Source organism: Entelurus aequoreus, linkage group LG05 (genome assembly GCF_033978785.1).
Source record: "Entelurus aequoreus isolate RoL-2023_Sb linkage group LG05, RoL_Eaeq_v1.1, whole genome shotgun sequence".
Classification (NCBI taxonomy): domain Eukaryota; kingdom Metazoa; phylum Chordata; class Actinopteri; order Syngnathiformes; family Syngnathidae; genus Entelurus; species Entelurus aequoreus.
The window spans coordinates 35,587,807-35,611,003 of record NC_084735.1 but is presented as its reverse complement, the minus strand read 5'-3'; the positions used below and the strand labels follow the sequence as shown (position 1 = coordinate 35,611,003).

Here is a 23,197-nt window from a genome sequence, read left to right as displayed (position 1 = left end):
AGAATATGATACACAGCTTCACATACAAAACAAACACCATCTTTCACAACTGCAATAATATGAACATAATCAGGCTTTTTACGGATATGTTAAAGTCTTTTTGTTTTTTATTGTGTAATTTTCTATTTATTGATTGCGGTTAGTATACTATTATTCTCTAAACGTTATGATTTTATTAACTTATTAATATATTATTTATATTGAATTTTTGCATATTTTGTATCATATATTTTGTACAGTTTTTTTTAGATGGCATTAAATCTAGTTATTCTCCAGTGTGGACACCTTAAAGGCGGCGTTTTGTTCTCAATCCTCAGTGCCATGCCATGTTTTGTTTTTCATTAATAGTGCTGTGTGTGTGTGTGTGTGTGTGTGTGTGTGTGTGTGTGTGTGTGTGTGTGTGTGTGTGCGTGTGCGTGTGCGTGTGCGTTTTCTTCTCTTCTTTCTTTTTGTGTGCCAAGCACCTTTGTGTTTGCCACATTACCAGTGCTAAATACCGTTTGATTTGATAAAAATAAACACAATCTTTTATAAAAAATGTCCAAAATATGTAAATACTGTGAAAATTAACTTCACTAGATATTTCCAAACAAGACATAAATACTACCATAAAAAGAAAGAGGAAAAAAAGGAAACACTTAAAAAAATAAAACAAAACAATTATGAAATATAATATAGATAACTTAAAAAAAATGTATTGAAATAGTTTTCAGAATATGGAAAGTTTTGGTGGCCTTTTTGTTTTTCTTTTCATTTTTTGTTATTTCACAATAAAACAAAACAACATTTAGTTTTTTGTGAAACTAATCTGGATTTGTGGATATTAAGTTGTCCTTGTAGACATAAAAGTTTAACAGCATACTCTAAGTCTGTATGATACGAAGCCCCTAAGTAGTATGAAAATTACACTGAAGAAACTTAAACATGTTTCTGAGCAAAGTGTTCCCGAAATTGGTTTGCCGCTCTTCAGGTGGAACGAACTATTTTTCATGTTTGGCAGGGGTATACCTACACCGACGTTCTTAATTTGATTAAAACAACCTTATTATTTAACTTCCACGGCTACATTTATTTTATACTACATATTATGAAATCTTTTTTTTTTTTTTTTTACAACATGCATATTTAAATGACTGAACAAAAATAGTACAAACTTTACAAAAGCCCAGCCACCCCTGTGCTTGGGGCTCAAGTACAACATCCCCGCGTCCCCCTCCACTTCTTTCGCCATTACACTAACACGTTTCAAAATCAAGATTAAGACTGAACGTTGCCATTGCAGCCAAAGGTGAAATGGTACCAGAAATCGTGTGTGAATGTAGTATCTCTGAGGCCGTATATGAGCGGGCTGAGAAATTTGGGGAAGATAATGAGGCCTACGAAGAGAGCGTAGTGAAAATGAAGCTCCATGTCGGGCTTTAAGTTCAACAGGCCGCCTGTGTAAATCATGTTGAAGAGTGTGGAGGTGAGACACAAACACAGCTGAAACATATGAAGCATCACCGTATTCCGAGCCTTGCTGGCTTCCCGAAAAGTTGTGGAAGCTGACCTGACGGCAAAAATGATTGCGATGTACGTATAGAAGATAATGACGCCCACTATCAGAAAATAAAGTATGGTAAAGATGGTGTCTATGGTGGTGTAAATCTTCAGTCGCCACACGTCGTTTCTACTGCAGTATTGGGACATGACGAAGCTGCTGTTCTCCAGCCTGACGAAGAGCAACAGCTGGACGAAGGAGTCCAAGGAGGCCATGGACCACATGACAACGATGGCGATGCGCGTTGTCCTGATGGTGACAATGTTGGCGTGCCTGAGCGGTAAACAAATGGCCACGTAGCGCTCCAGCGACATCACGGCCAGGTTTAGCGGGGACGTTTTCAAAGCGATGGCCGCCAGTTGCACCACCAGCATGCAGAGGTGATTGACCATGGTGACTATGGTGATGGCAAAGATGTACAGCAGCATGGTGAGCAGCAGCTGGAGGGTGTCGGTGAGGAGCAAGTGGCCGAAGAGGATGTAGCGAGAAGACTCCAGCAGGTGAGGCTTTCTCAGCAGGGTCACCAGCATGACCCCGTTGATGTAGATGAAGAAGAGACATGGCAGTATGGACAGCAGCACTCTAGCAGGTGACATTTGGAACGTCACCTGGTTTACACCGGATGACGAGTTCATGACATGCATCTGTAAGACAAAAAAAACACATTATTCTTATTGAGCAATCTAAGCATGATTCCACAAGGCAACAATACTTACATGTCAGCAATGTTGTCCAACTTCATGTCTTCTCGTGTCTTTAAATCATCTGTGGGGCAGCATCATACTCCATGTCATTTAAACCAACAACCAATCAAAACTCAGCTCCGCTTACAACGTACTCTGGGGGATTCAAAATTGGAGCTGTTTAGTGCAAACAATCTCGGAATATGTGCAGTTATTATACAAAATACATCTTGTTTTAAAAGCACAGAAGTTTGAATGTACATCTGGTGAACATTAAACATAAATGCTCAAATATGGATGTTTTGATCACAAATGTACATGGGACACTCCACCGAATCGGTGCAATTTGTGTCCCCAGGAAAGATATGTAAATACTGTACACAATTAATTTAACAAAATATTTATTTACCTAAGCAAAGTGTAAACACATACTTAATAAACACATTTCAAAATATTTATTTAGGTATCCTTAATTGAACATAGAAAAAAATATAATTTATTTTCAGTCTCCACTTTTCTAAAATTAGACTTAAATGTGAAATATAATTATGTTTCTCTCACATTTGGGTTACTCCTTATTCAATGTATAAAGCAATACCTCAATTTACGAGCTTAATTGGTACTGTGACGAAGCTCTTAACTCGAAACACTTGTATATTAAATTAATGTTGAATTGAAATTAATTGAAACCCATTTAATTGGAGTTTGCCTCCCAAACAGCTCAATTTTAACATGTAACATGCCTTCTAAAAAGAAAAACAAACTTTTAGATTAAAAAAAAAAGTATAAAAACACTACAATAGAATGTAGTACACACAAATATAGTAGTTTTATGAAGTATATGTAATAATAATGTACAGCGTTTACCCTGGAGAGTAGACTTCTACGGTATCTGCTGTGCTTTGTCAAACACACCATCAGCAGCTTTTCAATGTTTTCATGAATAGATGTCCATCGTTGAGATATTATTTTAACATTCTTGGTTGGCGTTAGACTCATGCTGCTTCAGTATGGTGCACACCAGCAGTCACTATGGTTCCATGCACTAAATTAGTCTGATTTCTCAAATAGTTCAGTTTTTTGTATTTTCACACCTACATGTGAAGTCCCAGTGTCCATGCACTCTAATGCAGTGGTCTCCAACCACCGGTCCGTGACGCATTTGCTACCGGGCCGCACAGAAAAAATAATTAATTTATTAACTGCCACATTTTCTCCAACTTAACTTTCACCTGTCCTACTAAACACACCAATAAGCTTGTTAATAGATGTATATTACATCTCCTTTGTTATAGTACATGGGGCAATGTACATTAATGGATATGTTAATGTTAATGTGCCAGATTGTAGCCAAAGACTAATTTGTCATGCTAATTTTTTTGCTGTTTTTATCTGCCACACGTACAAAGCCGGTCCGGGAAAATAATGCGTACACTAAACCGGTCCGTGGTGGAAAAAAGGTTGGGGAACCCTATTCTAATGCACTCTTGGTCATACGCCGTGTGCCTCCCATACACCGGGGGGCGCTTATTTCCTTTTAGCGTGCAAGAATGTATTGCTTTTCCGGTTGACCAATGACGTCACACCAGGCATCTGCGACTCCTTGCAAGTCAATAGCCTAGTTCTGTTGTACCCGATGTCGGCTGTAGTATTGTCACATATTAAAAATATTATGTCGCCAATGGCTATGCTGATGTTAAATAGCAGACAGCATCAAAAAATTATCCCAAATTGCACTACAACCATGACATTACTACCAAGAATGTATCGGAGCGGATGTGTGTCCGAAGCAAAGAAAGACAAAGAGCGAACCATGAAAACAAAACTTTAGAATGTCTTCGAGTTTATTCATAAAGCTCTGTCAATTGGTGGAAGGAGTTTTAAATCCAAAGGAAAATATACTGTTCGTGCCCCGATACTGTTCCAGATGAAGGTGGCTATTGTTCCGGACTATCTCGCCAGTTAAGCAGAATACAGAGTTGTTGTTAATCAGTTTGGAGGGCACAAATGCAGCGTTAAGAGGTTTGTGTACACCTTATTATTTGCCCTTAAAATACCACTATAGTGGAAAAACAAGTTGCCTCTTCATCAGGGGACTCAGACACGCGGCCCGCGGGCCAATTGCGCCCCGCGAGATGTTATTTTGCGGCCCCCACCTTAATATGAAAGTTTAATATTAGTGCGGCCTGCGAGTTTTAAATGAATGGCGCTTGACAGCGTTGTGTGCGGAGCTGAAGGAATCTACCAATCACGGTGTGGTATGGCGCGTGCCGTGATGGCACGTCCTCTACAACCTGTCATCGCGCCATCTTGTTCTCCATACAAACAGCGTGCCGGCCCAGTCACATGTCGTATGCGGATTCTACAGGCACACACAAGTGACTGCATGGCATACTTGATCAACAGCCATACAGGTCACACTGAGGGTGGTCGTATAAACAACTTTAACACTGTTACAAATATGCGCCACACTGTGAACCCACACCAAACAAGAATGACAAACACATTTCGGGAGAACATCCACACCGTAACACAACATAAACACAACAGAACAAATACCCAGAATCCTTTGTAGCCCTAACTCTTCCAGGCTACAATATACACCCCCGCCACCCCCAACCCCCCCCCCTCCACACACACACACACACACACTTCAACACCCCCCCCCCCCCCTCATCTCCCGAATTCGGAGGTCTCAAGGTTGGCAAGTATGCATTGACGTCACTTGCGTGATGCAAACAGCGAAACATTTTGCCGCTTTTCCACTAGACCCGCACGCGCTCTTCCTCCCTCCCTCCCTGCCTCCCTCGCTCGCCCGCCTGCTCGCTCCCGCCCCCGGCGCCGCAGGCAGGGAAGACGAGTGGTCCGGTAGCTTTCGAAGCAGTCCGCCGAAGGACCGAGCGACAATACAAAACTGTGGTGCACTGGACCCAGCGCTGATACTCTGACAGAGAGTCGATGGGCGAATCGGACGTGTAACACGTTAGTCGTGATGTTAGCCCGTTCGGGGCTAATTGTGCTACCGGAACTGTAAACTCCATGGCGAACCCCCACCCGCCCTCCCGTTAGCTCCAGACAGAGACGATTTTTGTTATTTGGGTCCAAAATACCCCTGCGTTAGTGGAAAAGCGGCAAATGAGTGAAAGCGACAGAAACGTTGCCATGGAGACGAGGGTTTTCCTACGTGCATGGCTGCAGTCACACCGCGACACCTGTCTGTCAGTAATAAAGTCCCTGATAACCTGGACCAATTCAAACTGTTATTTTTTTTTATTGTTTAATTTGCATTGTCTCACACGATGAACACTACATATATTTTTATATGACGCCAGATAACACTCCGGGAGCTGTCACTTTTTTCGCTCGCGCTCCTGGTACTTTCCGCCGACCGCCGTGTTGCTGTAGGGAGGAAAAGCGGAACGACACACATTGCAGAAATAACATTATTCTCCGTGCGTCGGCTAAATACAAATATATTCCACAACCCCAAACATGTCTTTTTCAAAGCCTGCAGTGAATAGAAAGGTTAGTGATGAGCAAAGACAATTCCAGGAAAAGTGGGAGATGCAATATTTCTTCGTTGAACACAGGGGCACCCCGACATGTCTTATTTGCACAGAGAAAGTTGCGGTGCACAAGGAATACAATTTGAAACGTCATTATACAACTACACATGCTGAGGAGTATGCAAAATACCAGGGAGATGACATTTTAAAACCAGTCGACTGAGGCAACAAGATTTCTTCAAGAAAGCAAGCAAAAAGAGCGATGCAGCAGTCAAAGCTAGCTACATGGTGAGTGAGATGGTTGCAAGGGCAGGAAAGCCATTCAAAGAAGGTGAATTCATTAAAAAGTGCATGTTAGATTTTTTCTTTTTTTTTTTCTTCCAAACTTCCAAAGTTTGCGAATAAATAGATATGATCAAAATAGTATCAATCTCACAGAGATTCCCGAACCATTTTGAGAGATAATGAGAGATAACTAGGAATCAAAGATCACTTCCCTATCAACAACAATGTAATCAAGCAGACTTTGTGAGAGCCAACAACTATTACTTTTGGAAAAATTATGATCCAGGACCTTATATTTTTGAACCCAAACACAAAGAGAATGAGTAATACGTTTTAGAAGCTGAGTGATGGATGCAGTTTAATTGTGACACTGGCATCCGCAGCATTGCTAGGTGGTAAGCATACAAACTAATAATAACAAACCAGACTAAAACAAACACTTTCTGTAATATTTCCACTCTCGCTGGGATGCTGACCGACGGGACGCTAACATAATTCAGTTCAGATGAAGATTCAATTGCAATCCTCACGAAGGGTTAAAAAAGTTCCTGCAGAAAGCGTCTAGTGGGGTCTATTTCGCCATCTTGGGGGATGTGAAAGCCTATCAAACCATGGCCACGATTGTCTACTACTCTACTACCAAGTGAGAGCTGCATGAATTATAATCTGGGATTTACTTTTAGCAAATTTGAGACGAAACAGAAGCAGTCGTCGGCTCAGTGTGTCAGCAATAGCAGCGTAAACTAGCATTAGTGCACTGCTATCGATGTGCCACTAAAATAGTCTGTCTGCATTGTCGCTTGTAATAACAATATCACTCATATGTGGTTAATTTTCAGGTCACGACATGTAAATGGAGTATTGTTGGCAGTTTTTGGATGTTTTTAGAGAGTATAATGAGCACAACAGAGGACCCTTGATCTGTTAAATCAATTGTTGGCTATTTATTTACGATTTCAAATGCATAAAAAAGCCAAGCATATGTGTTATTGACTTACATAAGGATTGTGAATGATAAACAGCACATCTCTTACCATTTTTTGCGTATTTCCAGTATGACCGATACTGTCATAGTGCAGAAGCGTTAGTACCGTGATGTCAATCTCCAAAATTAGCCCGAAGGTATTCACAGCGCAATATTCAAAATTACTAACTGAATTTGTGATGATTAAACTGTGTTTTCACATACTTTGCGTATTGTAAATACAATTGGATATGGTTTAATGGATACAATGAAACACAAATAAGCATATAAAGTCAATATGTTTTTCCACTCTACTGGTACTTTGATATACCTGCTTGTATTCCATCTCATTTGTATTTCGTTTGGGAGTCCTAATCAAGACGGCATTCTACATTTTCTTAGCTACCTTTTTAAATAAATCGGTTTATTTTGTTTCTACCATCAATGCACTTCAAAATGTTATGTTCTTTTAATTTATGAAACAAAATAAACAGTATTTTCATTACAACTCTTGCTGTGTTTTTATTAAATAGTTTCTGCTTCCGGGTTATATCCAGAACGCTGAGACTGGCACTTGCGCGATACGAAGGGTGCCTTCTGGCTGCACACACCCACTCGAGAGATCTGTTTTTTAATTGCATAATCCAAGTGTGTTAGTCCGACTTTTCAAAAACCGAAGACAATCTGATTAAGGTGTTTCCATGGTTTGTAGGATGCTAATTTAGAGCCAAACTATTTGAAAAACCGGACTAATTTATTGCATGGACCTGTACTGACTGATAAACTCAAATTGCTTCGCCAATTTGGCAACACGCTTCGTCATGTTTCTAATGATTTCTTTCTTTAATTCAATAAATATCATCCACTTTTTCTCATCACTATTCTTCACACTCCCTTCCTTCCATGAAAAACAAAGTAATGTCCATCTCTAGCTATAAGCTAATGCTAGTGAGTTAGACCAGATGTTTGGTCCGATCTTATGGGTTTCACTGTGACATTTGCTACACCAACTCATGGTGGGGATGCTTGTAACACATATTTGAGAGTGACAATTGGCCGGCAGACAGCTCTTATCTCAGAACACTCTTAATTTGGGGCACTCTTATGTTGAGGTGCCACAATATTATTTTCTTGAAAATAAAAATAATTTTTTTTAAACATTATATTTACCCAGAAAAGTTTCATTGAGATTAAGAATGTCTTTGACAAGGGAGTACTGCCACACACATTCATACACCAGTGTTAGTGGCAATGAGAGAATGGATGTGAAGTGTATTGCCCAAGGACACTACATCAGTGATGAGGATGGCAGAAAGTGGGTCTCACACCGGGCGCCATTAACGCTACAACTGCCACTGATTGAAAAGGTGCTGACCAACAAAAAAAACCCTGTTAGTCTTGACTGACATGTGCAACTGCCCATACACAACACGCTCTATCCAGCAAGTTCTGTCAAACTAATTATGACATGCTGCCTAAGAGAAACTTTACGAAAAGTTGATGGAATCAAGCTAACTTATGCACACAGTTATATCTATTCATCCCATAATTATTCCAACATTTGAAATAAATCATAAGTTAATATATTCAGTATGCCCTTAAAGGCCTACTGAAAGCCACTACTACCAACCACGCAGTCTGATAGTTTATATATCAATGATGAAATCTTAACATTGCAACACATGCCAATACGGCCGGGTTAACTTATAAAGTGCAATTTTAAAATTCCTGCCACACTTCCGGTTGAAAAAGTCCTTTGGATATGATTTATGCGCGTGACGTCACAAAAGCAACGGAAGTGGTTGGACCCCATCGGACCCGATAGAAAAGCCTCTTGTTTTCTTTGACAAAATTCCACAGTATTCTGGACATCTGTGTTGGTGAATCTTTTGCAATTTGTTTAATGAACAATGGAGACGGCAAAGAAGAACGTTGTAGGTGGGATCGATCGGTGTCTTAGCGGCTAAGTACAATACTGTAATATCTGTGATATTTGCATTAGTGTACTGTGTCTTTAAGGGTTGGGGGAACGCGCATGCGCGAGTGAGTTGGCGGAGAACTTGAGTGTGTGTGATCGTGACTTTTGGCTAACAGCAGCTCGTGTATGTGTGTGCGTTACTTTTTGAACTACAACCAGTTACCGCTTGTTAATAAAGCGATTGAGCAATTTGTTTAATGGACAATGGAGACTGCAAATAAGAAAGTTGGAGCCGGTGGAGCGGCGGACTACAGCAACACCAACACCAGGAGGTTGTGTTGTGTTTTGAGCAGGATAACAGACGCACTACGGTGAGTCTAACTTTGGCTTCCAAACATTTGATCGATTGCCCGTACGTGCGTGTCGATATGTGCATGTGACGTACGTAACTTTGGGGAAATATATGTTTCTTGCCGACTCTGATGGCGGCCGGGGTGTCGTCAAAAGCGTACAACGCCCGCCGCCGCATCTAAGTTAGCTACGCAGCTAGGTTAGCTTCTGTTTTTTTAGCTTCACCAAGCGGAATATTATTAATCGTGTATTTACATGTTCATGGTTTAATAGTATTATTGATCTTCTGTCTATCCATCCAGTCAGGTTTTTTTTAAATTTAGTTTCTATCTGCATTTGAGACTGGCGCTATCGCGTTGGCTACGTTGCTAGGTTAGCTTCTGTTTTTTTAGCTTCGCCAAGCGGAATATTATTAATCGTGTATTTACATGTTCATGGTTTGATAGTATTATAGATCTTCTGTCTATCCATCCAGTCAGGGTTTTTTTAAATTTAGTTTCTATCTGCATTTGAGACTGGCGCTATCGCGTTGGCTACGTTGCTAGGTTAGCTTCTGTTTTTTTAGCTTCGCCAAGCTGAATATTATTAATCGTGTATTTACATGTTCATGGTTTAATAGTATTATTGATCTTCTGTCTATCCATCCAGTCAGGTTTTTTAAAAATTTGCTGCTATAACGTTGGCTACGTAGCTAGGTTAGCTTCTATTTTTTTAGCTTCGCAAAGCTGAATTATTAATCGGGTATTTACATGTTCAGTCACTGTGAATGTCCATTTCGCGTTCTCGACTCTCATTTTCAAGAGGATATAGTATCTGAGATGGTTTAAAATACAAATCTGTGATACACAATAGAAAAAGGAGAGAGTGTGGAATCCAATGAGCCAGCTTGTACCTAAGTTACGGTCAGAGCGAAAAAAGATACGTCCATCACTGCCTCTCAAGTCCTTCACTGTAACGTTCCTCATCTACGAATCTTTCATCCTCGCTCAAATTAATGGGGTAATCGTCACTTTCTCGGTCCGAATCTCTCTCGCTCCATTGTAAACAATGGGGAATTGTGAGCAGCACTACCGCTTGTGACGTCACGCTACTTCCGGTACAGGCAAGGCTTTTTTTTATCAGCGAGCCAAAGTTGCGAACTTTATCGTCGATTTTCTCTACTAAATCCTTTCAGCAAAAATATGGCAATATCGCGAAATAATCAAGTATGACACATAGAATGGATCTGCTATTCCCGTTTAAATAAAAAAAAATCATTTCAGTAGGCCTTTAATTTTAATGAGCATGACTTCTGAACACAACTGTACATACTAATGAGGCCATCTGCTGGATAATGTATGAATTTGTACACGTTTAGTTTGTGTGAGTGTCACTGCATTCCTAATATCACTTAAACATTTGATAAGTATAGAACTGTTATGTATTCATACTAAATACAACACAAAACAAAATCACAGCTACTGTAATACCATTTAAATATTAGACATGTCTCCATGGGTAGTGATACATATTGGCTCTAACTGTCAATATTTACATCATACAACACAAACTATGATGCAGTGTAAGAAACTTCAAACTCAAAGTGTACGAGGAGGAAGAATCTTGAAAAACATCTTGAACCTTATTGAAAAATTAGCTAAGTTTACTCTTCTAATTACGTGAATCACAACTTATAAACAACTATGTATTCATGAAACTTTATTTGTTTGTGCTACAAATTGAGCACAGGAAGTGAATAATCAAACGTGCCAGCAACTGCTATGAATTTGAAAAGGAGTAGGATTAAATAAGATCTGCTTCTTCAGACATGTAATGAGAAACTGAAAATATGTAATGTACGATATTGTAACTGTGTTCTAAATAAAACCAAAACCATAACCTAACCATGCATCATAAAAGCAGAGTCAAAACTATTTACTACAGGGTTTCTGAATTGGCAAAATATTGTGGTGGTTTAATTTATTAAACACACATATTAGTGAATTACAGAACATAGTCAGACCTACAGAGAGACGACCAGTTATCCTACAGCTGAGCATAAAATAATTATTGCCAAATTTTCAGATAATGTGTTTTTTTTTTAATGTAGGCGGAATGAGGTATTTCCCTCTAGCTGGTAATGATACAATAATAAGGTATTCAATTGAAAACCTAAAAAAATTGTTTCTTTTGACAAACATTTCTATGTTTACACTTAAAACAATGTATTTTTCCTTTTTTAATCTATTTAGAAATATGTTGTGTATTTGTTCATATTTCAATCAATCAATCAATGTTTATTTATATAGCCCTAAATCACAAGTGTCTCAAAGGGCTGTACAAGCCACAACGACATCCTCGGTACAGAGCCCAAATACGTTATGTTTCTTTTAAAACATTATATAAATCAAATTAATATTTAGACTCCTTCAATACAAACATATTGTATACCATATCATATAGTGCGTTTGCCTCACAATAGGAAGGTCCTGGGTTTGATCCCTGGGCTCAGGGTCTTTTCTTTGTGGAGTTTGCATCTTGTCCCCGTGCCTGCGTGGGTTCTCTCTGGGTACTCCGGCTTTCTCCCACCTCCAAAGACATGCACCTGGGATTAGGTTGATTGGCAAAACTAAAATGGCCGTAGTGTGTGAATGTGAGTGTGAATGTTGTCTATCTGTGTTGGCTCTGCGATGAGGGGGCGACTTGTCCAGGGTGTACCCCGCCTTCCGCCCGAGTGCAGTTGGGATATGCTCCAGCACCCCTGCAACTCCGAAAGGGTCAAGCGGTAGAAAATGGATGGATGGATGGATCATAGAAGGTGCCACGATCCTTGAGAATATTGCAACAATATTGAGTTATGCCAGAATTGCCAGGGATATGAATTGTTTTCCAAATATAAAAAAAACCCTACTAAATATATAATTTAAAAAAAGTTTAATGAATTTAAATATACATTTGATTATGTATTAACATCTAAAATACAATAACTTAATATTTTACCAATTTCTTGAGTTATTTCCAGCGAAAATCTACCCATTTACCTTAAGTGTTTTTTTTTGGCTAATATTATATTGCATAATAAACATAACTTTCTATTACACAAGATTGTGTGTTCCTTGGGCTGGCAACAGCATTTTTAAAGAATCTTTGCTCATTGTCTAAAATACACAAATAATTTAAATAAACTGGTGTGAATGTGAGTGTGAATGTTGTCTGTCTATCTGCGATGAGGTGGCGACTTGTCCAGGGTGTACCCCGCCTTCTGCCCAAATGCAGCTGAGATAGGCTCCAGCACCCCCCGCGACCCCAAAAAGGGACAAGTGGTAGAAAATGGATGGATGGATGGTGTAAAAATGTAGTGGGGTGGAAATGATAGTCAGATAAAAAACATCAATTAATAATAATGACAGCTTTATACAAAATCGGCTGTTTATTCCAAAACATGGGGCCAGTTTTCGATACAATTTAAAAAAATCAGCAAGATTCTGTTTTTTTCTCGTACTTTTAGGAGAAATGTGTGAATCAGCATACTCTTCTATGCAAACAAATAATAGATTGTTTCAAATCAAGATAAAGACGAAACACTCCTTTTGCAGCCAAAGGTGAAATAGTCCCTGAAGGCGTGTCTGAATGTGTTATCTCTCAGGCCATATATGAGTGGGCTTAGACATTTGGGGAAAACAATGAGACCTAAAAAGAAAGCGTACTGGAAATAAAGACCAGGCTTTAAGTTTAACGGGCCGCCAGATTTTATCATGTTGAAGAGCGTGGAGGTGAGACACAAACACAGCTGAAACATATGAAGCATCACCGTATTCCGAGCCTTGCTGGCGTTCCGAACATTTGTGGAAGCTGACCTGACAGTAAAAATGATAGCAATGTACGTATAGAAGATAACGACACTCACTATCACAAAATAAATTATGATAAAGATGGCGTCTATGGTGGCGTAAATCTTTAGTCGCCACACATTTTGTCTCCCGCAGTGTGGGGACACGATGAAGCTGCTGTTCTCCAGCCTGACAAAGAGCAACAGCTGGATAAAGGAGTCCAAGGAGGCCATGGACCACATGACAACGATGGCGATGCGCGTTGTCCTGATGGTGACAATGTTGGCGTGCCTGAGCGGTAAACAAATGGCCACGTAGCGCTCCAGTGACATCACGGCCAGGTTAAGCGGGGACATTTTCATTGTGACGGCTGCCAGTTGCACCACCAGCATGCAGAGGTGATTGATCATGGTGGCGGTGGTGATGGCAAAGATATACAGCAGCATGGCCAGCAGCAGCTGGAGGGACTCGGTGAGGAGCAAGTGGCCGAAGAGGATGTAGCGAGAAGACTCCAGCAGGTGAGGCTTTCTCAGCAGGGTCAACAACATGACCCCGTTGATGTAGATGAAAAGAAGACATGGCAGTATGGACACCAGCACTTTCATGTGTTCCTGGAGCGTCGGCACCTGGTTTACTTCAGACGACACGTTCATGACTGCAGCACCTGGAAAAAAACGGCACTCTTGTTAACATATCCACCCACTACACATTGTATCAATGAACCTACTAGTATGAATACTTACATGTCAATGATGTCAGCCAACTTCATGAAACTATGATGGTTTAGTGTCTTCTTGTGTCTTTCATCATCTATGTGGCAGCATCCTCACTGATGTAATTGTAACCAACAACCAATCAAAACTAAGCACTGCTTACGACTGCACTAGGGGATTAAAAGATATGCTAACAAGGTACACTATGATGTGCAGTCAGTAGAGGCTTTATGTGAATAATGATATCAATGACTATTACTAATTGTCCATTGAACTGGATTGAAAATGTAATTTCTATACGTGCCAATATATAATTTACGCACTATGGATCATAAACCTGAGGCTGCACAAGCCGAGCATTTCCTGTGATTGTGCAGTTCTTAAAAGGAAAACTGCACTTTTTAAAACATTTTGCCCATCATCCACAATCCCTATGTGAGACAAAAACTGTTAGTAGAAGGTGGCTAACAAAGCGAGTAATGAGATTAAACTACTCTGCCGATAAAGCCTCCTAAATCAGGGAAATTAAACTAAATTGTTTTAGGGGCCACGTTTTCAGAAAGTCCAGTGTTTGGCCAATTTTAGGCCAATTTGATTTTGGCCAACTTTTCTGTCAGTGACATGAGAGCTCTGCTGTTTTTCAGGAACTTCTGCAAAAAAGCTAGTCAAAGATCATCTTTTTAAAGGCCTACTGAAACCCACTACTACCGACCACGCAGTCTGATAGTTTATATATCAATGATGAAATCTTAACATTGCAACACATGCCAATACGGGTTAACTTATAAAGTGCAATTTTAAATTTCCTGGGAAATATCCGGCTGAAAACGTCTCTGTATGATGACGTTTGCGCGTGTTGGAAGCAGATCAGAATCATATCCATATTTAAGTGTTACTTCTTTCTAAAAACTCCTATAGTCATATTTACATCAGCTAATGTCTCGTGTGGTACAAAGTGCTTGGATTCGAGTGTCCTTGGTTAGAGTCAGAGCGCTGTTTATTCTCTTTGTTGAGACTGCCATTACATTCCTAAGATAAGGAGCACAGCTAGACTGGGGAAACAGCAGGCGGGGGACAGAGGGAAGATCACGGGACTTCCGGGGGTTTGAGGGGAGACCGATCTGGACCGGGCTGGGGAACGCTGGTGTGCTGGATTGGTCTCAGTTTGTCCTCTAAGCTTGGAGAATAAACCACAAAATACCAAATGCTGCCTGTTGATTAAATATAAACATCAGCTTATGTGCCATAAAAAGAATCTGGCAGAGACTAGCAATTTGAATTCCCCATTGGAGGAATGCTGGTCGACGCAACAAGTGCAATTTTAAATTTCCCGGGAAATATCCGGCTGAAAACGTCTCGGTATGATGACGTTTGCGCGTGACGTCACGGATTGTGCGGAAGTATTGGGACACTATTGTGTCCCAATACAAACAGCGTCTGTTTTCATCGTAAAATTCCACAGTATTCTGGACATCTGTGTTGGTGAATCTTTTGCAATTTGTTTAATGAACAATGGAGACTGCAAAGAAGAAAGCTGTAGGGGGATCGGTGTATATACAGCTGGCTACAGCAACACAACCAGGAGGACTTTGAGTTGGATAGCAGACGCGCTATCCGACGCTAGCCACCGACCGCACCGATGATGAAGTCCTCCGTCGCGCCGTCGATCGCTGGAATGCAGGTGAGCACGAGGTGTGATGAGCAGATGAGGGCTGGCGTAGGTGGAGAGCTAATGTTTTTAGCATAGCTCTGTCGAGGTCCCGTAGCTTAGTTAGCTTCAATGGCGTCGTTAGCAACAGCATAGCTAGGCTTTGCCAGGCGGGACAGCATTAACCGTGTGGTTACAGGTCCAGGGTTTAGTTCGGTGTCTCCTTCCAGTCAGGGGCTTATTTTTCTGTTTCTATCTGCAGTTAAGCACAATGCTATCACGTTAGCTCCATAGCTAAAGTGTTTTGCCGATGTATTGTCGTGGAGATAAAAGTCACTGTGAATGTCCATTTCGCGTTCTCGACCCTCATTTTCAAGAGGATATACAAACCCCGTTTCCATATGAGTTGGGAAATTGTGTTAGATGTAAATGTAAACGGAATACAATGATTTGCAAATCATTTTCAACCCATATTCTGTTGAATATGCTACAAAGACAACATATTTGATGTTCAAACTGATAAACATTTTTTTTTGTGCAAATAATCATTAACTTTACAATTTGATGCCAGCAACACGTGACAAAGAAGTTGGGAAAGGTGGCAACAAATACTGATAAAGTTAAGGAATGCTCATCAAACACTTATTTGGAACATCCCACAGGTGAACAGGCAAATTGGGAACAGGTGGGTGCCATGATTGCGTATAAAAGTAGATTCCATGAAATGCTCAGTCATTCACAAACAAGGATGGGGCGAGGGTCACATCTTTGTCAACAAATGCGTGAGCAAATTGTTGAACAGTAAAGAAAAACCTTTCTCAACCAGCTATTGCAAGGAATTTAGGGATTTCACCATCTATGGTCCATAATATCATCAAAGGGTTCAGAGAATCTGGAGAAATCACTGCACGTAAGCAGCTAAGCCTGTGACCTTCGATCCCTCAGGCTGTACTGCATCAACAAGCGACATCAGTGTGTAAAGGATATCACCACATGGGCTCAGGAACACTTCAGAAACCCACTGTCAGTAGCTACAGTTGGTCGCTACATCTGTAAGTGCAAGTTAAAACTCTCCTATGCAAGGCGAAAACCGTTTATCAACAACACCCAGAAACGCCGTCGGCTTCGCTGGGCCTGAGCTCATCTAAGATGGACTGATACAAAGTGGAAAAGTGTTCTGTGGTCTGACGAGTCCACATTTCAAATTGTTTTTGGAAACTGTGGACGGCGTGTCCTCCGGACCAAAGAGGAAAAGAACCATGCGGACTGTTCTAGGCGCAAAGTTGAAAAGCCAGCATCTGTGATGGTATGGGGGTGTATTAGTGCCCAAGACATGGGTAACTTACACATCTGTGAAGGCGCCATTAATGCTGAAAGGTACATACAGGTTTTGGAGCAACAAATGTTGCCATCCAAGCAACGTTACCATGGACGCCCCTGCTTATTTCAGCAAGACAATGCCAAGCCACGTGTTACATCAACGTGGCTTCATAGTAAAAGAGTGCGGGTACTAGACTGGCCTGCCTGTAGTCCAGACCTGTCTCCCATTGAAAATGTGTGGTGCATTATGAAGCCTAAAATACCACAACGGAGACCCCCGGACTGTTGAACAACTTAAGCTGTACATCAAGCAAGAATGGGAAAGAATTCCACCTGAGAAGCTTAAAAAATGTGTCTCCTCAGTTCCCAAACGTTTACTGAGTGTTGTTAAAAGGAAAGGCCATGTAACACAGTGGTGAACATACCCTTTCCAAACTACTTTGGCAAGTGTTGCAGCCATGAAATTCTAAGTTAATTATTATTTGCAAAAAAAAATTAAGTTTGTGAGTTTGAACATCAAATATCTTGTCTTTGTAGTGCATTCAATTGAATATGGGTTGAAAAGAATTTGCAAATCATTGTATTCCGTTTATATTTACATCTAACACAATTTCCCAACTCATATGGAAACGGGGTTTGTAGTATCTGAGGTGGTTTAAAATACAAATCCGTGATCCACAATAGAAAAAGGAGAAAGTGTGGAATCCAATGAGCCCTTGTACCTAAGTTACGGTCAGGGTGAAAAAAGATACATCCTGGCGTCCTGCACTGTACTCTAATCCTTTACTGTCACTTTCCTCATCCACAAATTTTTCATCCTCGCTCAAATTAATGGGGTAATCGTCACTTTCTCAGTCCGAATCGCTCTCGTTGCTGGTGGGAATGATTGTAAACAATGTGCAGATGTGAGGCGCTCCACAACCTGTGACGTCATGCTACTTCCGGTACAGGCAAGGCTTTTTTATCAGCGACCAAAATAGCAAACTTTATCGTTGATGTTCTCTACTAAATCCTTTCAGCAAAAATATGGCAATATCGCGAAATGATCAAGTATGACACATAGAATGGATCTGCTATCCCCGTTTGAATAAAAACATGTCATTTCAGTAGGCCTTTAAAGGCCAACTGAAATGAAAATTTAAAATTTTCATTTCACTGAAATGAAATGTTCTTATTTAAACGGGGATAGCAGGTCCATTCTATGTGTCATACTTGATCATTTCGCGATATTGCCATATTTTTGCTGAAAGGATTTAGTAGAGAACATCGACGATAAAGTTCGCAACTTTTGGTCGCTGATAAAAAAAAGCCTTGCCTTTACCGGAAGTAGCATGACGTCACAGGTTGAAAGGCTCCTCACATTTCCCCATTGTTTACACCAGCAGCGAGAGCGATTCGGACCGAGAAAGCGACGATTACCCCATTAATTTGAGCCAGGATGAAAGATTTGTGGATGAGGAACGTAAGAGTGAAGGACAAGAGTGCAGTGCAGGACATATCTTTTTTCGCTCTGACCGTAACTTAAGTACAAGGGCTCATTGGATTCCACACTCTCTCCTTTTTCTATTGTGGATCACGGATTTGTATTTTAAACCACCTCTGATACTATATCCTCTTGAAAATGAGAGTCGAGAACGCGAAATGGACATTCACAGTGACTTTTATCTCCACGACAATACATCGGTGAAGCACTTTAGCTACGGAGCTAACGTGATAACATCTTGCTTAAATGCAGATAGAAACAAAAGAAATAAGCCCCTGACTGGAAGGATAGACAGCAGATCAACAATACTACTATCAGGAGACACCGAACCAAACACTGGACCTGTAACCACACGGTTAATGCTGTGCCGCCTGTCGAAGCCTAGCAATGCTGTTGCTAACGACGCCATTGAAGCTAACTTAGCTACGGGACCTCGTCAGAGCTATGATAAAAACATTATCTCTCCACCTACGCCAGCCCTCATCTGCTCATCAACACCCGTGCTCACCTGCGTTCCAGCGATTGATGGCGCGACGAAGGACTTCACCCGATCATCGATGCGGTCGGCGGCTAGCGTCGGATAGCGCGTCTGCTATCCTCAAAGTCCTCCTGGTTGTGTTGCTGCAGCCAATCGCTAATACACCGATCCCACCTACAGCTTTCTCCATTGTTCATTAAACAAATTGCAAAAGATTCACCAACACAGATGTCCAGAATACTGTGGAATTTTGCGATGAAAACAGAGCTGTTTGTATTAAGATACAATGTGTCCGAATACTTCCGTTTCAACCATTGACGTCACACGCATACGTCATCATACATAGACGTTTTCAACCGGAAGTTTCGCGGGAAATTTAAAATTGCACTTTATAAGTTAACCCGGCCGTATTGGCATGTGTTGCAATGTTAAGATTTCATCATTGATATATAAACTATCAGACTGCGTGGTTGGTAGTAGTGGGTTTCAGTAGGCCTTTAATAGCCCTCTAGTGTTTTTAAGAATCTGCTGCAAAAGTGTGAGTCTTTGGTCTATGGTGGATGCAGAGGAACTCAAGGAGCACGGGTTCTGTGGTTTATTCGCTTAAGCTGCTCTTTCTGCAGGTGCTGTGCACCACTCTGCCGATCTTCTCGAGCCAGTATTTCAGGTTGAGGGGATGGCCACTACGCATGTGACTCTGTAACTTGCTCACTTCTTGTCAGGTCATTCTCTTTACATCTGTTCTCCATACTGTACATCAACCTCACTCTTGCCTTGCTGAAGGGTCGCAGGTTGCCCCGAGCTTAGCGGCCTCGTTGCCGACCACCCCAGAGTAGCAAGGGCACCACATGAAGGTGGGTTTGTGGTGCCACCAGTACGATGCATGGAGTTCCAGCGCCTCTGCTTAGTCATCGTTGTTGAGGGGACTGGACGGGTGGAGTGACTTCAGCCTCTTGAGGACTGATTGGCTATCAGATACAATTTGGTCTCTCTTTCCTTCCTCTGTATCGGTCAGAAAGCACAGGGATGTCACCATAGCCCTCATTTCTGCTTGGTTGGTGGAACACCATCGGCTCGCTGGCACCACGATTGTCTCGGTGATGCTGGGGGACTCCGGGTATCCTGTGGTGACAATTGCACTGCTTCCATTCTTTGTCCTGTCGGTGGCTGAACCATCGGTGTAGAAAGTCCCGTCAAACTTTTCCAAGTGTCTTTTGAGACGGGCACTCGCTATCAATCTGTCTACGTATGGATTATTAGTTTTTGTACCGTCTGTAGGTTGGGGCTCCCAGAGCCAACAATGTGCCATTATTTGCTTCTATCCCGCATTCAGCAATTCCAAAACCTTCTTGGTAGTGTCATTGTTCTCAGAGCAAAGACATTTGAGACATAATATTTCCAATATGTAGCAATATTACAGCGGACATCAGGTACAACAAAAACTGGGCTGTTGACTTGTAAGGAGCTGCAGGAGCTGGTGTGAAGTCATAGGTCAACCAGCACATATAATTAATATTCCTTTGCTGATGCGCCAGTGTACACAGTACTAGCTCGCCATGCACACTATAGCCTTTACCTGACCAGACATCACTGGGATTTACAAAGTTGCTAATGAGAACTTCTAGCGATTTGGGCCTTAGTGATATTTGACTTTTTTTTGGGGCCCATGACAATCACCTAATGTCGCCGCCAGTAATTACACTTTCAGGAAGTGAAATAGAAAGAACCCTTTTTTCCTCCACCATTTGTGACATCAGAAGTCTCTGATGTTAGACCTCATTTGTCTTTTGAGTTCATCCCAATAATGAGATTGGGTTCATTAACATCAACATATCCAACCACGCCTTTTTGGACATTTTTTCCCCCTGTAAAGTTCAGAGATAACACGTAATCCAGTGCTAACAGTAATTGTGGCGCTCCGTATGTGTTGAGTTCAATATGCATTGGAAACCATCTTAGCAGAAAAGTAATAAAGATAGCCTCAGTTTTATAATCATTAGACACATGTTACATGAATTATTTTAGACTTTTAGCAAACGGTGGCCAGGTTTATCAACCAATCTTGCTCAAAAAAAAAAAAAAGTGTACTAAATTTTGTGGATATTCAGCCAAACACTTAAGTGACCGTGAGTGTTTTGTTCAGCGTATTGAGCTGTTAGAGGAATCTCAATTAAATATGGTTAAACATTTTGGGTCAAACTCTGAGGTTTAATAGAGTTGGGGGGATACACCAACTCATGTGGTGTATTTAACTAGAAAACACAGTGGAGGTGTATTCACATATCTCTTTTCTTCCCCTTACGTGGGTCTGGCTCGCAGTCTCAGTAGGGAAATCCGGACTTCAGATTAATGATAGATTAACCTGCATTAATGTGTTAAAAACTAATGAAAAAATGCAGGACACTAGAATCCCCCCTGGAAGAATGGATTGATTTGGGGATTATTTTTTTTCTGTTTGCAGTATTACAAATACATAACCCTTAATGACGTAACTGAAGCATATGAATAACCTGGAGTTTACCTTTTCAGTTACTGAGAGTATCTGTCAGGCAGTGTTTTGTTTACAAGTTCTAGTTACCAACGTTACATTTCTTACTGTAAATTATTTATTTATTTATTATTATTTATTTTATTTATTAGCCTTTATTTAACCAGGTAAAATCCCATTGAGATCAAAGATCTATTTTCCAAGGGAGACCTGGCCAAGAGGGCAGCAGCAAGGTTACATTAAAAACAGTAAACAAATACATAAAACATCACATTTACGACATTAAAACTTGCTCACATAACACATGTGCATACAGACAAGGTAGACTGCAGTCCTTTCACAGAAGCTTTAAACTCATTCAACGTAACAAGGGTTTGAAGTTTAATATTCGATTGTAGGTTATTCCAAGCCTTCGCTGCTGAAAACCTAAATGCTTTCTTGCCCAGTTCAGTTCTTACTTTGGGGACGACAAATTGCAGAACATTCGTTGAACGAAGATTGTGACTTCCTTGTTTCTTTGTTAAAAGACAAGACAGATAAGATGGAGTGATACCCAGAATGGTTTTGTAGATGAAAACATACCAATGATTGAGGCGTCGAGCACATAAAGATGTCCAGTTAACCATTGAGTATAATATGCAATGGTGAGTAAGGGGAGCGCAGTTGGTGATAAATCTCAGTGCACCGTGGTACACACTATCCAGCTTGTGGAGACAACCAGCAGTAGCATTCATGTACAACACATCTCCATAGTCAATAACAGGTAAGAAGGTTGTTTCCACCAATTTCTGTTTCACAGTAAAAGAAAAGCAAGACTTGTTTCTATAATAAAATCCCAGTAAAAGTTTCAGTTTTTTTTACAACATACTGAATGTGCTCCTTAAAACTGGTCATCAATTAAAAATCCTAAATATTTAAAAGCACATACTAACATAATTTGTTGCCCATTTCTTGTTAAAATGTTCTCACACAGTGCTGATCTTACAGTTTTTGATGTGGTAAAGAACATACACTTTGTTTTCTCTGCAATTAAAACCAGTTGAAGATAGCAAAGTTGTTCTTGTACTCTGTCAAATGCATATTGTAGATATTTAAAGGCCTCAGCAGGAGTGGGTGCTGTACAGTATGACACTATCATCAGCATAGAAATGGAAAGTTGAGTTCGGAATATTCCGTCCAAGATTATTTATGTAAATAGTGAATAATAATGGGCCCAACACAGAACCTTGAGGGACACCCTTTTTCACTTGCAGTACGTCCGAGGAGGAACCTTCTATCTGAACAGCCTGAGTTCTACTTGTGAGGTAATTTGCAAACCATCCAACTGCTTGCTGAGAAAAACCAATAGCTGAAAGACGTTTGATTAAAATGACATGATCAACAGTATCAAATGCCTTTGAAAAGTCAATAAAGAGGGACAGACAGCACTGCTTCTTGTCAAGAGCTTCAGTTACATCATTTATAAACTTCATAGCAGCAGTAACAGTACTGTGATTTCTGCGAAAACCTGACTGAAATGGTGACAGAATAAAGTTGGTGTCCAAAAAGTCTTTTATCTGTTCACTGATAAGGGATTCAAGCACTTTTGCCAGAACAGAGAGTTTAGAGATCGGTCTGTAATTATTTAGATTACTAGGGTCACCTCCTTTTAATAGGGGATTACAAGGGCAGATTTCCAATCCAAAGGGATTTCATTTGAAATTAGAGTAAGGTTAAAAATGTGAGTCAGTGGTTCAGCTATAATTTCAGCTGCCAACTTTAAAAAGAGCGGCTCCAACTTATCTGAGCCAGCTGGCTTTCTAGGTTTAAGTTGCTTTAGAGCCCTCATGACCTCTGTTGTGGTAAAGGGTGTAAAGTTAAAAACCTGGGTATTTTCAACGGTTCTTTCCGGAGTTGGCGGAACTTCAGTAGAGTTGTCAGAATTGTAGAGAAAACCAGAGGAAATAAAATGATTATTAAAATGACTACCCATTTCTCTTCTGTCACTTACTCTGACACCATCAACAAGTAT

The 23,197-nt window shown here is 40.7% G+C and overlaps 2 protein-coding genes and 1 long non-coding RNA gene across 3 annotated transcripts; 1 reads left to right on the top strand and 2 right to left on the bottom strand.

Annotated features, from left to right (window-relative positions):
* LOC133650576 (odorant receptor 131-2-like) lies at positions 1 to 10,301 on the bottom strand. The gene is made up of 3 exons (XM_062047973.1): positions 10,140 to 10,301; positions 2,257 to 2,379; positions 1 to 2,184 (listed from the first exon to the last, which is right to left on the bottom strand). Exon 3 carries the CDS (start codon positions 2,182 to 2,184, stop codon positions 1,258 to 1,260), a length of 927 nt encoding a protein of 308 aa, XP_061903957.1. The 5' UTR covers positions 2,257 to 2,379; positions 10,140 to 10,301; the 3' UTR covers positions 1 to 1,257.
* LOC133650579 (uncharacterized) lies at positions 1,219 to 13,965 on the top strand. The gene is made up of 3 exons (XR_009826252.1): positions 1,219 to 1,572; positions 1,679 to 2,040; positions 13,213 to 13,965. It is a non-coding gene; the product is annotated as an uncharacterized LOC133650579 (long non-coding RNA).
* On the bottom strand, positions 12,659 to 14,539 carry LOC133650577 (odorant receptor 131-2-like). Its single transcript, XM_062047974.1, has 2 exons — positions 13,800 to 14,539; positions 12,659 to 13,720 (listed from the first exon to the last, which is right to left on the bottom strand). Exon 2 carries the CDS (start codon positions 13,707 to 13,709, stop codon positions 12,792 to 12,794), a length of 918 nt encoding a protein of 305 aa, XP_061903958.1. The 5' UTR covers positions 13,710 to 13,720; positions 13,800 to 14,539; the 3' UTR covers positions 12,659 to 12,791.
* Positions 14,540 to 23,197: the final 8,658 nt, after the last annotated feature.